The sequence below is a fragment of the Oryctolagus cuniculus genome, chromosome 18, assembly GCF_964237555.1.
Source record: "Oryctolagus cuniculus chromosome 18, mOryCun1.1, whole genome shotgun sequence".
Classification (NCBI taxonomy): Eukaryota; Metazoa; Chordata; class Mammalia; order Lagomorpha; family Leporidae; genus Oryctolagus; species Oryctolagus cuniculus.
The window spans coordinates 13,506,411-13,524,220 of NC_091449.1; the positions used below are offsets into that span (position 1 = coordinate 13,506,411).

Sequence of the window (17,810 nt, forward strand, 5' to 3'; positions counted from 1 at the left end):
TGGCCGCTGCGGCTGGCGCGCTGCGGCCGGGGCACCGCGCTGATCCAATGGCAGGAGCCAGGTGCTTCTCCTGGTCTCCCATGGGGTGCAGGGCCCAAGGACTTGGGCCATCCTCCACTGCACTCCCGGGCCACAGCAGAGAGCTGGCCTGGAAGAGGGGCAACCGGGAAAAAATCCGGCGCCCCGACCCGGACTAGAACCTGGTGTGCCGGCGCCGCAAGGCGGAGGATTAGCCTAGTGAGCCGTGGCACCGGCCATAATATGTTTTTATCCTCAAGAAAAACACTGACTGACATTTTAATGACATATTCCGTTGAGTTTTCCTATAGGTATCAGAGGCTTGGGTGTAGGCAACAATCATATAGAGTTACTGGTTGTAATGTCAGCTGCTCTACGAAATGTTCAGTATTGAAATACCACATGGTACCCTATAAAGAAGTACAATCGTATGTCTCAATGAAAAATAAACTAAAATTTTATATGATACAAAATCACACAAATTTTGAAAAGACTGTCTAAAGGAGTCTTAGCTGATTTGCCCAGTGAAGAAAAAGTGGAGATGAACCCAGATTGTCTGAATCTTGAACTCAATAACTCAGGAAGATATTTAACCACATCTCAAACCTCAGTCAGAAAAAGACTGACCTGGGGGTTGAGCTGAGGGTGAAGGACTGGGGGCCTGGAAATGTGAAGAACGGGGAATGGCCTCCCAGTTCCAGAGAGAACTCCACTCACCTTTATTCAGGTGCGGGATTACAGGTTACATAACCACCCCCCAGCCATCACAATCTCTTTCCTGATGGTGTCCACACCCGGAAAACTCAGATCCCAGGGTGTTCAGATTTCGGTCTGAGCTGATCTCCCAGCGCTATTTAGGCAGGACCCAGCGCCCAGGGCACAGCCTGCAGCATGGAGCTGGGAGGGGCGTTCACCATCTTCCTGGCTCTCTGCTTCTCCTGCCTGCTCATCCTCATTGCCTGGAAACGAGTCCAGAAGCCGGGGAGGCTGCCCCCAGGCCCCACTCCGATTCCTTTCCTGGGGAACCTGCTCCAAGTCCGCACCGACGCCACCTTCCAGTCGTTCCTGAAGGTGAGTTGGCAGACTCTTCCCACATCTATAGCCAGCGATGCAGAATTGCACTTCTAAAACTTCTAAGATCTTGCAAACCTTAGAATTCCAAAATTCCACATCTCAAAAGCACAAACTCCTAATGTGTAGGAATAAGACCTTCCCAACCTTAGGACTTTGGGATCACAGTGCCTTATTTGCTTGAACACAAGGACTCTGCACTCAGGTTGTCTTGGAACTTTGAGATTCAGTATCATGAAGGCTAAAGAGTCTATAAACTTGGCATTTGAGAAAGAGAACCTCAAACATTGGAGTTCCCTTAACCCAGGGCCACCACCATGTCACAGACGAGGGAACCACGCTGCTGGGTGTGAGTGGGGTTCTTCCCAGACTCACAGGAATCAAGATTTTTTTTTTTGACAGGCAGAGTGGACAGTGAGAGAGACAGAGAGAAAGGTCTTCCTTTTGCCTTTGGTTCACCCTCCAGTGGCCGCCGCGGCCAGCGCACTGCAGCCAGTGCACCACGCTGATCCGAAGGCAGGAGCCAGGTGCTTCTCCTGGTCTCCCATGGGGTGCAGGGCCCAAGCACTTGGGCCATCCTCCACTGCACTCCCTGGCCACAGCAGAGAGCTGGCCTGGAAGAGGGGTAACCAGGACAGAATCCGACGCCCCAACCGGGACTAGAACCCCGTGTGCCAGTGCCGCAAGGCGGAGGATTAGCCTAGTGAGCTGCGGCACCGGCCCAGGAATCAAGATTTCTAAAGCCTTTTCCCAACAGTCCTTCCAAATCTAGTCTCAGCTCTACGTGTTATTCGCACCTTCGTGTCCCCTGGAGATCCCCACCCCCTAGAATCCTCGACGGGGCTGTCTGTGGTCCTCTGACCCACTGCCCCCTCCATGTCTTCCTTCCCTCGCAGCTCAGGGAGAAATATGGCCCCGTGTTCACCGTGTACATGGGCCCCCGGCCGGTAGTTATTCTGTGTGGACATGAAGCAGTGAAGGAGGCTCTCGTGGACCGAGCCGACGAGTTCAGTGGCCGTGGAGAACTGGCTTCGGTGGAGCGGAATTTTCAAGGTCATGGTAAGTAACACTGCTGCCACCATCGCCGCATGGTTATCACGCAGTCCCTGTGCTCGGACTGTACTGTACGTGAACACACAGCACTGGCCTCCTGAGAAAGCTAATATCATCAGGCTAATTTTGCAAGTGAGGAAGCTGAGGGTGAGGAAGGTTGTTAGGTACAGTTTCATCCCCGGGGGTAAAATCAACTCATTTTGAACATAAGCCAGCTGACCTCAAAGTACCTGCTATGTTATTTTGGATTTTACTTCTAGCAAATTAGTGTGTCCCCACTGAGGCCTTCATAGCCAACTGTATTTGTTACCTTCCTGCACACATCCACATGTCTAACCCATAAGTATCTGCCTCTTATATTTAGCTAAATCTGTTTCTTGAGCTACCCACGTATCTGTGTGGAACTGATCCCATCCCTGAATTGGAAGCAGGCACAGCCCATTCATCTCATCCTGCCGTCCTCCCCTTCACACACACAGTCCACAATCTGCCCTCCTTCCTTCTGTTGATCCGCAAGTCTACAAAAAAATCCATTCATTTTTCTTTCCATACAAGCATCTCCCTTCCATAATATCTACGCCTAAGAATTCACTTTCCTTTCGTCCGTCATTCCTTCATCCATGTATCAGCCTCTCCTCATCCATACATCTATTAATACTCCAGTGTATCCATTCTTCTAACCATTATCCACCCATCTCAGATCACTAATCTACTAGCCTCTCACCCATTCATTCAGGATCTCATCCATCATCCCATCAGTCATTCCAGTCATAAATTCTTCCATTCATCAATCAACCAAAATAATTTCATTAAATTTCTAAACACTAACTGATCAATCTACATGTCTGGTGACTTCTCAATGTATCCTACATTGAGGTAACTCCTTATGAAGGTTTACTTATGTACACATGTGAAGCTCTGTGTACACATATGTGCACATCTCAGGAATCCAGGTGGTGTATGGAAGAGGTAGCGCCTCATGCCAGGGTGCCCTACATGGCATTTACCCATGCATCCCTCCACCTCCCTGAGCATTCCTGGAGCTATTTTTGCAGTGCCATCTCTCTTGTAAAACACTCTCTTGGGTTTCCCCTGACCATTTCTAAGCCAATAGTGCACATACCCGCCACCCCCACCCCCAGTCTGGATGCTCTATCTTAATCTCCCTATTGAACCTGGAAGGTTGGAAGGAGTTTTCTGGAGAATGGAGTTAAGGAATTCTTTTTTAAAAAAAAAAGTTTATTTCTTTGAAGGTAAAGTTATGGAGAGAGAGAGGGAGAGACACAGAGAGATCTTCCATCTGCTGGTTCATTACTAAATGGCCACAGTGGTCAGGGTTTGGTCAGGCCAAAGCCAAGGGCCAGTAGCTTCATCTGGGTCTCTCACATGAGTAGCAGGGGCCCAAGCAGTTGGGCCATCCTCCACTGCTTTCCCAGGCCAAGGAGGGAGCTGGATCAGAAGTGGAGCAGCTGGGACTCGAGTTGGCACCATATGGGATGCTGGTGTGGCAGGAGGCAGCTTAACCTGCTGTGCCACAGTGCTGGTCCCTAAGAGCCTTTGTAAGCTGCTCCCGTCTTTGTCCAGCACAGAGCTGACACAGGGAGCGGGCTGGTGGGGCGGCGGGCGGGAGTCTGACACTGAGATCCCCACAGGTGTAGCTCTGGCCAATGGGGAGCGGTGGCGGATTCTTCGCCGCTTCTCGCTGACCATCCTGCGCGACTTCGGCATGGGGAAGCGCAGCATCGAGGAGCGGATCCAGGAGGAAGCTGGCTACTTGCTGGAGGAATTCCGGAAGACCAAAGGTACGGGGGCCGTCAGGGGGCGCGCTCCTGGTCATGGAAAGGTGGGCCTTGCTGGGAGAGAGTTCCAGAACGTGAGAGCATGGGAAATCTCGAGGTTTCTTGGCGATTTCCAGCCAGCTTTCCTGTTAGCAGGTAACACAAAGACCCTGAGGGACCACTTGCCCAGAAACTTCAATCAGTGGACCTCAGGGGGCTTGGAGCTCTGATATTGTTTGGAGATCTGTGTCTTCTTATGGAGACAGGACCCAATCTCATGATGTATAGATATTTCTGTTATATTAAGCACACTAAACTTACCCCCTCACCATGTAAAGTGTACAGCTTAGCAGGATTAAGAATATTCACATTGAGCCTGGCGCTGCGGCTCACTAGGCTAATCCTCCACCTTGTGGCGCCGGCACACCGAGTTCTAGTCCCGGTCGGGGCGCCGGATTCTGTCCTGGTTGCCCCTCTTCCAGGCCAGCTCTCTGCTGTGGCCAGGGAGTGCAGTGGAGGATGGCCCAAGTCCTTGGGCCCTGCACCCCGTGGGAGACCAGGAGAAGCACCTGGCTCCTGCCATCAGATCAGCGCGGTGCGCCGGCCGCAGTGCGCCGGCCGTGGTGGCCATTGGAGGGTGAACCAATGGCAAAGGAAGACCTTTCTCTCTGTCTCTCTCTCTCACTGTCCACTCTGCCTGTCAAAAAATAAAAAAAAGAATATTCACATTGTTGTGAAACAAATGTTTAGGATTTTTTCATCTTGCCAATTGGTTCCCACCCAAAAAGAAGTTCTGGAACCACTGGGGTCTACAGAGAAATGACATGGAGGCTGAGGAATACAGAGGCAAGCAGATGAGAGATGGAGACACCTTCTTCTGAATTTGAGATCTCTCTCCTGGACTCCGGGGATGAGTAACAGGGCCTGGAGATAGGCCTTGCACTTCCACGCTCTCTCAGAAGTTACTTGTGCAGTGGTTGTATGTTCGTGAATATGCACATTTTTTTTTACAGGCAGAGTTAGACAGTGAGAGAGAGAGAGACAGAGAGAAAGCTCTTCCTTCCATTGGTTCACCCCCCAAATGGCCACTACAGCCAGCGTGCTGTGCCAATCCAAAGCCAGGAGCCAGGTGCTTCTCCTGGTCTCCCATGCGGTTCCAGGCCACAGCAGAGAGCTGGACTGGAAGAGGAGCAACCGGGACAGAACTGGAGCCCCGACTGGGACTAGAACCTGGGATGCCAGCACCGCAGGCCCAAATATGCACATTGTTCTGAAGGGATTGTCCCGGATCCGTGGAGGGTGCTGCTGAGGTCTAAGGACTGATTTTTTTCAATAGCCTAGGTGGAATCACTGGTAAAGCTGGACAGAATTCAGACATTCTTTTTCTTTTTACAATTTTTTTTTTGAGAGAGAGATCGTTCACCTGCTGCTTTACTCCCTAAATGTCCATGGTAGCCAGGGCTATGAGAGGCTGAAGTCAGGTCCCAGAATTCAATGTGGGTCTCCCCTCTTGGTGGCAAGGACGCAGATACCCAAGCCATCGCATGCTGCCTGCAGGGTGCACGTTAGCAAGGAAGCTGGATGGGAAGAGGCAGAGCTGGGTCTTGAAACAGGCACTTTGATTTGGGAGGTGGATGTCCCAAGCACTCCCTTAACCTCTCTGCCAAACACCTGCCCCTTCTTCATTTTAAAAGCATGGCCCAGCCAGCGCCACGGCTCACTAGGCTAATCCCCTGCCTGCGGTGCCTGTACTCCGGGTTTTAGTCCCAGTTGGGGCGCCGGTTCTGTCCTGGTTGCCCCTCTTCCAGTCCAGCTCTGCTATGGCCCGGGAAGGCAGTGGAGGATGGTCCAAGGGCTTGGGCCCTGCACCCGCATGGGAGACCAGGAGGAAGCACCTGGCTCCTGGCTTTGGATCAGCACAGTGCGCCGGCTGTAGCAGCCATTTAGGGGGTGAACCAATGGAAGGAAGACCTTTCTCTCTGTCTCTCTCACTGTCTAACTCTGCCTGTCAAAAAAACAAACAAACAGAAAACGTATGTCCCTGCCATTGCTTTTTCCCAAATCTATGACTCTTGGCCACAAACATATTTAAGTAATAATAACAGAAATGGTGAGTAAGGGCCCCAGCATTTTTTAAAAATAATTATTTATTTATCTGAAAGTCAGAGCCACACACACAGAGAAGGAGAGGCAGAGACAGAGGTCTTCCTTCCTCTGGTTCACTCCTCAGATGGCTGCCACGGCCAGAGCTGCACCAATCCAAAGCCAGGAACCAGGAGCTTCTTCCGGCTCTCCCACGTGGGTGCAGGGGCCATCTTCTACTGCTTTCCCAGGCCACAGCAGAGAGCTGGTTCAGAGGTGGAGCAAAAATCCTGGACTCAAACCGGCGCCCATATGGGATGCCGGCACTGCAGGCAGCAGCCCTACCTGCTACACCATAGTGCTGAGTTTCCCCCACCCAGCATGTCTTGAGTGTTTTGCTATACGATCAGGCACTATGTTAAACGCCATATGTAGACGATTATTTTGAATCCTCAGGAACCAATGAAGTGGTTTCTAAAGTCATTTCACAAGTAGAGAAATCTAGACTCAAACACAGAAATAAAGTAACTCATACAAGCTCTGGAGCGGTTGAGCCAGACTCAGATGCACGACGGAGTGAATGCATGGGCCGGGCTCCTCACCAGCGCCTCCAACACAATCCCCACGTGCAGGTGCGCCCATCGACCCCACCTTCTTCCTGAGCCGCACCGTCTCCAATGTCATCAGCTCCGTGGTGTTTGGAAGCCGCTTTGACTACGAGGACAAGCAGTTCCTGAGCCTGCTGAGGATGATCAACGAGAGCTTCATTGAGATGAGCACCCCTTGGGCACAGGTGCCCCACAGGCACTTCTCTGCCTACCCTGCCCCCATGGCCGGCAGCTTAGAGCTCGCCTGTAGCTCCCCCCTCCCACCATCAGCTTAGAGCTCGCCTGCAGCCCCCTCAGGAAGGGGAGGCTAGCAGCATGCCCGGGTTTCCAGGAGGCAGAGGGCTTCACCCACTTCTCAGCTGTGCCCCCAGCCCCTCTGCACCCTTTGTCTCTCCCCACAGCTCTACGACATGTACTCTGGAGTCATGCAGTATTTGCCAGGAAGACACAACCGCATCTACTACTTGATAGAGGAGCTCAAGGACTTCATTGCTGCCAGGGTCAAGGTCAATGAAGCCTCCCTTGACCCTCAAAATCCCCGGGACTTCATTGACTGCTTCCTCATTAAGATGCACCAGGTACCCAGCTCCTTCCCTCGCACCTCCTCACTCCCTGTGCCTGCAGTTCAAACCCAGCTGCAGATGTTGAGGCCCAAAGAGCATGCATTGTTTCGCGTGACTCACTTCTATCTATAGCTGAGATGCAAGAGCTGTGAAAGTACACACTCTCACATTTTGACAATGCATTTGGATAGAGAAATTATAGGAACATGGAAGCTTAAAATTGTATAGCTTTCTAATCACAGGTCAATGACCTATGATTGTATATGTATAGAAGGAGTCTTTCAGAGTCTGAGAAGTTGAGAAACTTAGAAGCATGGAGTCTGCAATCTTTTTTTAAAAAAAGATTTATGTATTCATTTGAGAGGTAGAGTTACAGACATAGAGAGGCAGAGACAGAGAGAGAGGTCTTCCATCTGCTGGTTCACTCCCCAAATGGCTGCAATGGCTGGAGCTGGGCCAATCTGGGGCCAAGATTCTTCTGGGTCTCCCACATGGGTGCAGGGGCCCCAGCACTTGGGCCATCTTCCACTGCCCTCCCAGGTCATTAGCAGGGAGCTGGGTCAGAAATGGAGCAGCTGGGACTTGAACCAGCACCCATGTGGGACGTCGGCACTGCAGGCAGAGGCTTAGCCTTCTACACGATAGTGCTGGCCCCCAAAGTCTGTTATCTTTACCATTAGAAGTTTAAAGTCTTAGAGCTACAGAAATGTAGAAGCTTCCTATTTCTGTGTCATTGGTTCTTAGAATATTAGAAACCTGTGATTTTGTGTGGTAGAACCTTAGTACTTGGTAGTTTTTAAAACATGCTCTAAAATTCCGGAACTTTCGGTGCTGACATGGCACTCTTTTCCTGTTGTTCTCCCCGGTGTTCATTCCACTCCAGCCTCCCTGCCTGTGCCTTGCTGTTCCTCTAACGCTACCGCGTGGCCCCTACCTCAGGACATTTGCTCTTGCCGCTTCCCCTCTCAGACTTGGTTTATCCATCTATTGTGCCTGCGTCAAGCCCCATGCTACACACAGGGAGAAAATAAAGATAGCAGAGGATGATTCTGTTTACTACCCCACTCCTTTTCAGGATAAGAATAATCCCCACACAGAATTCAACCTCAAGAACTTGGTCCTCACTACCCTCAACCTCTTCTTTGCTGGCACGGAAACAGTGAGCTCCACCCTGCGCTACGGATTCTTGCTGATAATGAAGCACCCTGAAGTGCAAAGTGAGTGCCCAGCGCCCCCGCCCCGCCCAGGGCTTCTCCGGCGCCTCCCTCTCCTACCAGGGAAGAAGACACAACCTTGAGAATTGAGACTCCCAATGCCTCGGGATGCAGAATCTTGAAATTCCTGGCTTGGGAGGCCATCAAGTTTAATCTTGTACTTTGAAAAAATTGTTTGTAGGAAAGAAAGGGGGGGTGGACTCCTCCATTATTTCTCCAGGAGCTGCAACAGGCAGGATTAGGTCAGGCTGAAGCCAGGAGCCTACCCATCCCAGTCTCCCATATGGGTGGCAGGGGCCCACATAGTTGAGCCATCACCTGCTACGTCTCAGGCACATTAGCAGGCAGGCAGGCAAGAAGCGGATTAACTGAGACTCAAGCCAGCTCTCTGATACACCGTTAATCTTGCGCCTGCACTTGTTTCCTATGGCCGCCATCACAGATGATCAGAAACGCAGAAGTTTAAAAACCACACACACATGTATGACTTTCATTTGTGGTTCAGAAGTTCACATAGAAGTTCACCTCTGGGCTGAAACCAAGGTGGAGTCTGCATGCCTGCTTCTTCCAGACCTGCGTCCCTTGCATTTCTGGGCTCCCGATCCTTTCTTCCACCTTCAGGTGTGACCGGGAGCAGCTTCTCCAGGTCTCTCTGCTTCCACCGGCACTACTCCGTTTCTACCTCTGACCCTTGTACCTCACCCTTGCTTCGGCTCCTGTGTTTGTGTTCAGGGCTGGTCACTCTGGAGAGTCATCTAAACCACGCGGCACCTGCAAAGCCCCCGTTAGCCTTTAGCTGCCCTTGCATTCATCAGCATCCACCAGTTTCAGGGATCGGAAGGTAGACAACTTTGATGGCCGTTGTTCAGCTGACCACGCTGCCAAAATAAAGTGGAAGGGTCCTTCAACAAGTTTACAGAAAAATGGAACTGAACGATATTTATTTTAGAGCAGAAAAATTTTGAAATACATGCCAGGCTTTCTCACGATATGCATTGTCCACAAACTTTCCCAGGTGCCTTCATCCACTCCATCTCCAGTAAATTATAATCTGGTACAGCTGAATAAGTCAGGAGCTCAATTTTTGTTTAAGGGAAATCTGCAGTGTGGCTGCTCACGGTGGTGCAGGAGTTCAAAACCTGCCGCAGTCTTTCAGTCATGGGCGACATGAACCTGCTTCCACTCAAACTTTTCTAGTCTCACCTGCAATGCCTGAGTTGCCTCTCATGGACCCCAATGATCAAACGTGCACCAGACACCTGCTGTGTGCCAGGTATCGTCCTAGCCACTTGCAGGTTGGAGTTTGTGTGATTTTTACCTCTCTGTGACCTGTCAGGCCATCACGTCCACCGTGTAGATGAAGAAACAGTCTCAAAAGGCAAAGCCATTTGTCCTGAGGTCACTCGCCCACGTAGTGCAGCGAAGGGTAGCTCCACCAGTGAGGTTCTGCATCCTACCGTGTGACTGTCATTGGCCTCAATCCTGCCTCAGTTACCTACTGTGACTGCTTCTCATTTTGTAAAGATTATCTGTGTGTGAAAGCCCAGCTGGGACCAGGACACCTCCCCACTCATCATCAGCCTCCCATGGCTCCTTGATGCTTCAAGTAAAGGCCAAATGTCCCAGATGGCGTTCAAGGTTCTAGACTGGTGATGAGCTTATTGGACACCAGGGGAGTGTCCATTGCTAAGTGTGAAAAGGCGATCAAATCCCAAATGACCTCTACCCTCAGGACCCCGCTGGAGACAGGGCTTCTGTGGTGGAAACCCCTCGTACCCTCTCCTAACTCCTGCTCTGTTGTCTTCTGACCTTTCTCAGCCAAGATCTATGAAGAGATTAATCAAGTGATCGGACCACACCGGATCCCAAGTGTGGACGACCGTGTCAAGATGCCCTTCACCGACGCCGTGATCCACGAGATCCAAAGGCTGACGGACATCGTGCCCATGGGCGTCCCTCACAACGTCATCCGGGACACTCACTTCCGAGGCTACCTTCTGCCCAAGGTGCGGCTGCCCCTCCCGTTGCCCCCATCCTCCTCTCTCCTCCTGGTGCCCCTTCCCATGTCCAATATTGACTTCTCCAACTGCCCGTGTCTCCATCCCAGGGCACGGACGTGTTTCCCCTGCTGGGCTCAGTCCTCAAAGACCCCAAATACTTCTGCCACCCAGACGACTTCTACCCCCAACACTTCCTGGACGAGCAGGGCCGCTTCAAGAAAAACGAAGCATTCGTGCCGTTTTCCTCTGGTAGGTTTCCCTGGTCCACACTCTCCCCCAGGTTAAGTGTCAGAATCGTTTCTTAAAATTCAAGTCAGAACTGGAAGTTGAGGGCCAGGTCATAGAATCATAAAATCCTAGAACCCCACAATCAGGGTATTTTAGAATCATCTACTACACTAACTAGAAAGGAAAATACGTTAAAACAGTAACAGCATTAAACAAGGGCTCTCAAATAGGTCCTTAGTAGAGTGAGCTGTTCACTCCTGCCATCACACTAGGGAAGCCACAGACAACATGAGCCTGAGCTGGAAAATCGCTTATGAACACTGGAAATTTAATTTAATTTTCACGTATCAGAAAATATGATTCCTATGAAGACTAATCCCTTCACACCACTGGGAGAACACCTGGCAGGTAGCAAGCACTACGGAAGTGTGCCTTCCTTTTTCCGTGCCCTCATCAGCGTCTGGCACCTACCAGGCATTTGAGGAAAGGGAATGCACAGGGCTCTGAAAGCCACGGGTTCTTCCGAACCAGCCCATCTAGGAATTGATGGAATCCGAGCCATCGGAGAAGTAGCTGCCAGCATTGAGCCTGAGGGTGAGACGGTAGCCGCGTGCTGCAAATACAGGAGGCTGTGAGCCTTCAGAATACCACGGAAGGTGGGCACGGTCACGGTCCCTGAGACGCCAGGCGGCCACGGCCCCGTAGGTGGTCGGATCAGAACACCTGCCACGCCCCCGTCACCTGTGCAGCTGTCACTCACCCCTCCCCCTCCCCGTGTCTGCAGGAAAACGCATCTGCCTGGGCGAGGCCATGGCCCGCATGGAGCTCTTTCTCTACTTCACCTCCATCCTCCAGAACTTCTCTCTGCACCCGCTGGTGCCGCCCGTCAACATTGACATCACTCCCAAGATCTCGGGGTTTGGCAACATCCCTCCGACCTATGAGCTCTGCCTCATCGCGCGCTGAGCAGTCTCCCCGGGGCAGAGAGAGAAGTGGGGGAGAACGGAGCTCTGCCCGGTGTCGCGCCAGCCACGGTCCTCACTCTCCACATTCTGACAACAAACCCAAGAGGAGGCACTGTTACTACCGCGTGGGAAGCTGACCTGAAGACCCGGAGCTGGGTGTCTTCTCCAGCCAGTAGAAGAGCAATACTTTCTCCAAGATTTTGGCCGAAGCCTGTAGGTTTAATGTTTGCTGGCTTCTGCTTTGCTTCCTGCCAGTACCCAGACTCTGGTTGTAGATTCTGTCTTCACGTCGTCCCTTTGTCTTTGCGCTGATATTAATGCACAATGTGGCCCACAATCCTCTCTCCTTTATTCTTGCTTCTCACCTCTCCCACCAAAGCAGCCAACAAAGAACTCAAGCATGCGGAATGCAGTGACCCTGTTGTGTTTCGTGTGGGACACCACGGCAGGGGACAGCAGACACCTTGGCAGGGGCTTTTGGGCTTCCTGGCTCCTACTGACCTTTCCGTGGCCTCTAGTGACTTCCCAGTGGCTGGGTCAGCCCACGCCATGCTGCCCCTCAGCCTCTTTTGCCCATTAGCTCTCCCTACCACCACCTCATCTCCTGGACTTGTTTTCCTGGTTGCTCTCATCATGACTCTTAGGGACAAACTCTTCCCACTCCGTTCTGAAGAACAGCTCAGTTACAGCCTCCCTTACTCCAGTTCCAAACTCCACCGCCTTGCTCAGCTGATGAAAACCTCCCCCCAGAGTTCATTTGGGCTGTCTTGTGCTGCCTCTCCCAAGCACGTGAGCAGGGAGCTGGACTGGAAGCAGAGCAGCCGGGACTTGAATGGGTGCCCACACAGCATGCCAGCACTGCAGGCAGCAGCTTAACTCGTTACACCACAACGCTGGCCCCTGGAAAATTCTTTAAACACTGGAAATAGGGCTACCATGATGACTCAGCAATCCCACCACTGGGCATGTACCCAAAAGACATTGTATCAGACACACCTGCTCCACCATGCTAGCTGCGACACCATTCACAGTAGCCAAGATACAGAATCAACCAAGGTGTCTATCATTGGATGGATGGATAAAGAAAATGTGGTTTATACACATAAGGGGATACTGTTCATCCATACAAAATAAGGAGGTCCTCTTATTTGCCATCCGTGAGATGGATGGAACTGGAGGACGTCAAGTTGAACGAAATGAGCCAGACAGCAAGACAACAACTGCACATTCTCAGTCCTCCCTCACCCGTAGGAGCTAAAAAAAAAAAAAAAAAAAAAAAAAAAAAAAAAAACAGAAGAAGACAAAGAAACAAAACAAAAACCCCTTGATCCGAACACGGAATGTTGATCACTAGAGGCTGGGAAGAGTGGGAGCAGTGGAGGGAGTTGAGAGAGTAAAGGAAGTTGGGTGTAGTTCATTAATTGTGACAAATCTGTTCTGCCGATATGAGATAGTAACAATGGGGGAGGCTGTGTGTGTGTGTGTGCTACATGGGCAGCCTTTGCACTATTTCACACTTTGGTTTTGTAAATTTAAAAGTATTCTGAGGGGCCGGCACTGTGGCATAGTGGGCTGAGCCTCTACCCGCGGCCCCGGCACCCCATCTGGGCACTGGTTTGTGTCCTGGCTGCTCCTCTTCCGATCCAGCTCTCTGCTGTGGCCTGGGAAATCAGTGGAAGATGGCCCAAGTGCTTGGACCCCTGCATCCATGTGGGAGACCCAGAGGAAGCTCCTGGCTCCTGGTTTTGGATGGGCTCAGCTGTGGCCGTTGCGGCCATTTGGGGAGTGAACCAGCAGATGGAAGACCTCTCTCTGTATCTCTCCCTCTCTCTGCCTGGAGGTCTGCCTCTTAAATAAATAAACAAATATTTAAAAAAAAAGTATTCTGAAGTTAAAAGTTAAAAAAAGAGAGAGAGAAGAAAATACAACTTAGCGGCCGGCGCCGCGGCTCACTAGGCTAATCCTCCACCTTGCGGCGCCAGCACACCGGGTTCTAGTCCCGGTCGGGGAGCCGGATTCTGTCCCGGTTGCCCCTCTTCCAGGCCAGCTCTCTGCTGTGGCCCGGGAGTGCAGTGGAGGATGGCCCAAGTGCTTGGGCCCTGCACCCCGTGGGAGACCAGGATAAGTACCTGGCTCCTGCCATCGGATCAGCACGGTGTGCCGGCCGCAGTGCACCGGCCACGGCAGCCATTGGAGGGTGACCCAACGGCAAAGGAAGACCTTTGTCTCTGTCTCTCTCTCTCTCACTGTCCACTCTGCCTGTCAAAAAAAAAATTAAAAAAAAAGAAAATACAACTTAGCAAAACGGGGAGGAAAAGCAGTAGCAGACCACTGCTGGGCAGCCTCCGTGGGCTGGCATCCCGCATGCGGGCTCCAGGGACCGGGCGGTGATGGGTCGTGTGGTCTCTCACTCCTAGCCCATGTATTCCCCCACCGGCCAGGAGGCAGCTGTCTTTTCCTGCTGGCTCTAGCACTCCTTGGAACGGGAAGCAGCCATGCATTTGGACAGGTTTCTCCCCGGCTTCCCCGGGTCACACCTGGCTGCCCTGGTACCTTCTCCATGACTTCACGCCTGTAGCTAAGCTCCTAAGATGGAAACACTTCAAAGGCCCGCCCAGAGGTGTGAGCTGAGGAGCAAAAATAACACATTTTCAAACAGCCACAGTAGAAGCCTTTCTGTGCAAGGGACAGAGACGGGAAGGCACACACCAGCACTGGCGTGCACTGCTTACTCCCGTTTCTCCCGGCTGGCTTGCCACTGTCCGTTGTGGACCAGCTGGGTCTATCCTGAGTTCTGGTCTCCATGGGAGAGAGGAGTTCAAAGCAGAGACAAAGATAGGGCACAAGAACGGGAGCAGTATTTACTTAAGAGACAGGACCCCGTGGCAAGTGGAAGCAGGCAGCCTCCTGAGGAGACCTGCACCCCAGTCTGGTGCCCCCTTTATGGGGTGGCACCTCCACAGGATATGCAAAGGCGAGGTGACCTTTGGGAACGGTTTATGGCCTCTCCACTTGGAGCTCAGCATCCATGTGTTCGTCATGGTGTCTTCATGACGGGGGAGGCTCAGGTGCATCCTGGGAAAGTGGGAGTGCTGAATCGGCATAGAAGATGCAATTGCACTAAGCATTAAAAATGAGTTAATGTAGCTCAAGCACACATTTCTTCAAAATAGAGAATGATCAAATGCTTTGCAAGTCATTTTACAAGACCAACATAATACAGATATCGAAACCTAGTGAGTGCAAGAAAAAAATCACAGAACTACAGTCTTCACTAAGATATGTGGAAAAGTTTTACTACAATGCATAGCAAATCACATCCAATTAAAATTTAAAAAAATTAGAAAGAAAATACAGGGACTAGGTTTTTCCTCTCATCCTCTTTTTTTTTTAAGATTTATTTATTTATTTATTTGAAAGTCAGAGTTACAGAGAGAGAGAGAGAGAGAGAGAGAGAGAGAGGGGTCTTCCATCTGGTGGTTCACTCCCCAACTGGCCACAATGGCCAGAGCTGTGCCAATCCAAAGCCAGGTGCAGGGGCCCAAGGACTTGGGCCGTCTTCTACTGCTTTCCCAGGCCATAGCAGAGAGCTGGATCAGAAGAGGAGCAGCTGGGACTCGAACCGGCACCCATATGGGATGCTTCAGGCCGGGGCATTAACCCGCTGTGCCACAGTGCCAGCCACCTCTCATCCTCCTTTGTGTATCTGCTCTGTCGGGTTTGTACTCTGCTTGAGTCCTGATGGAGTGAGCTCATCAATTTACTTCTGTGCAGGTTGCTCCCAAACATTTCTTGTAGGTCCAGTGTGGTAGTGATTGATTCTTTTAATATTTGCCTGCCATGAAAATTATTTCTTAAGGATTTATTTATTTATTTGAAAGGCAGAAAGAGAGAGATCTGCTATGCACTGGTTCACTCAGGTGTCCAAGCACTTGGGCCATCATCTGTTGCTTTCCCAGGCACATTAGCAGGGAACTGGGTTGGAAGTGGAGCAGCCGGGACCCAAACTGGCCCTCATATGGGATTCTGGCTTTGAAGGCATCGGTGTGCTACACTACAGCCCAGCCCTTCCTCTGTTCTTTAAGAACACTTCAAGCATTCTAAAATCATTTGTAAATATTTCAGGTAGAAAACAACAAATATAGTTTTACCTAGTTTAGCTTGAACTAGAGGTAAAATATGGAAATTTTAAAGTTTGAACTCCTTGAGTATCTTTGAATAAAACTAAATCTTAAAAGTGTAGAATCATGGAGATTTAAAATCTTACAGCAACCTAAACATATAGGTCCAACATTTAAAAATCAAAGGATAATGGACTGATGATTTTAGTGTTAGATAAGTTGAAATAGTTAAAGAGTTCAATCTAAGTGATTTAGAAATCTCAAAGCTTGGGGCCGGCTCTATGGGCGCTGGTTCTAGTCTCGGCTGCTCCTCTTCCGATACAGTTCTCTGCTGTGTTCTGGGAAAGCAGTAGAAGATGGCCCAAGTCCTTGGGCCCCTGCATCTATGTGGGGGGCCCGGAGGAGGCTCCTGGCCTCCTGGCTTCAGATCAGCACAGCTCCAGTCATTGCAGCCAACTGGGGAGTGAATCAGCGGATGGAAGACCTCTCTCTCTGTCTCTACCTCTCTCTGTAACTCTTTCAAATAAATAAAATAAATCTTAAAAAAAAAGAAATTTCAAAGCTTAATACAACAGAGAATATGAGGACATCAGAATTTTAGAAATTTAATGTTTTTATATGGCAGAAACTCAGCACCTCAAAGTTTAGGACTATATATACCCCTATGTCCTCAAATTTTCAAATTTCTAAGACCTTCTTCTACCGTCCGGCTTATGAACCAGGCACACCCCTGCCTCAGGGCCTTTGCCCTGCCTGTTGCCCTGCCTGTCTGCTGTATTCTTTTTTTTTTTTTTTTTTTTTTTTTTTTTTTGACAGGCAGAGTGGATAGTGAGAGAGAGACAGAGAAAAAGGTCTTCCTTTGCCGTTGGTTCACCCTCCAACGGCCGGCGCGGCTGGCGCGCTGCAGCAGGCGCACCGCGCTGATCCGAAGGCAGGAGCCAGGTGCTTCTCCTGGTCTCCCATGGCACCGCGCTGATCCGAAGGCAGGAGCCAGGTGCTTCTCCTGGTCTCCCCATGGGGTGCAGGGCCCAAGCACTTGGGTCATCCTCCACTGCACTCCCGGGCCACAGCAGAGAGCTGGCCTGGAAGAGGGGCAACCGGGACAGAATCTGGCGCCCTGACCGGGACTAGAACCCAGTGTGCCAGCACTGCAAGGCGGAGGATTAGCATGTTGAGCCGCGGCGCCAGCCTGCTGTATTCTTAACCAGACGCCAGCTTGATTGACCCAGCAGCAGCTCCTCCCCAAAATTCTTCCTTGACCAAGAGGAGGAAATAAGACAAACCAAACATGTTTACCATCCCCCCTCGCTTTCAGGATAAAAGTAATCTGCCCAGAATTCGACCTCAAGAACTTCAAGTTCTCCACTCTGAAGCTCCTCTGCTGGCCTGAGCCCCACCCACTGCTGCTGTGTCCTGAGGTGGAAGATGGATGAGCCCAAATACTCCCCGATGCCTCCACTCCTCTCGGGATGGAAGACGAACTCTAGAAATCTTAGAATCCCACTGCTTTGACTCCCACCCTTTAGAATCTTCCGATCTAGGGACAGCCTTGGAGTCCCAACACTGGAAGCCCATTTGATTTAACTGTCTACTTAGTGTCCGAGATGACTAAAATCCAGTTCCAATATGTGTCACCAAGGCCTGTTGGGTAGACCCAGAGAAGAAGAGCTCATCAGTATTCTTGAGATAATTCCCCAATTTTGTCCCCTCTCCTGTCAAACACAAGTTATGCCATTAACTTTCTCCTGGTAGATACAGGGGAAGAGAGGAGCTCATGCCCACTCAGCTCCTCCAGGCTCACCTCCATTGCCTGGCCTTTGCTAATATAAATAACCACATATTTGTTGTCAATGGCGCCTTGCCAAGAATTGTTCAATTACTTGCACCATGGATCACACGTAATGCTGTGGTCTTCTCTACCACCAGCCAAGATCTCTGAGAAGATTAAGGAACTGGACGGAACCCAAGGACGGATGACCGGGTCAAATGCCCCACACAAATGTTATCATTCATGAAATAGAGAGAGTGAGGAACGGTCCAGCTTTTAAAATTGGTCAATGATTTGGACATCCTTCACCCAAGAACACAAACAGGTGGCAGATAGCACAA

The 17,810-nt window shown here is 50.8% G+C and overlaps 1 protein-coding gene and 1 long non-coding RNA gene across 3 annotated transcripts in view; one reads left to right on the top strand and one right to left on the bottom strand.

The window, feature by feature from the left end:
* Nucleotides 1-909: 909 nt before the first annotated feature.
* On the top strand, nt 910-11,581 carry CYP2G1 (cytochrome P450 2G1). Its single transcript, NM_001195764.1, has 9 exons — nt 910-1,089; nt 1,986-2,148; nt 3,795-3,944; nt 6,635-6,795; nt 7,012-7,188; nt 8,249-8,390; nt 10,206-10,393; nt 10,495-10,636; nt 11,400-11,581. Exons 1-9 carry the CDS (start codon nt 910-912, stop codon nt 11,579-11,581), a joined length of 1,485 nt encoding a protein of 494 aa, NP_001182693.1.
* LOC138846446 (uncharacterized) overlaps nt 3,357-17,810 on the bottom strand; it is a 66,700-nt gene continuing 52,246 nt past the window's right edge. Inside the window, exons 2-3 of one of the 2 annotated variants that reach the window (XR_011383930.1) lie at nt 8,466-9,265; nt 3,357-6,744 (exon numbers count right to left, since the gene is read on the bottom strand). This is a non-coding gene — a long non-coding RNA (uncharacterized lncRNA). Of the gene's footprint in view, nt 9,266-17,810 lie in introns of both variants that reach the window. The other variant, XR_011383929.1, reaches the window with a different exon arrangement.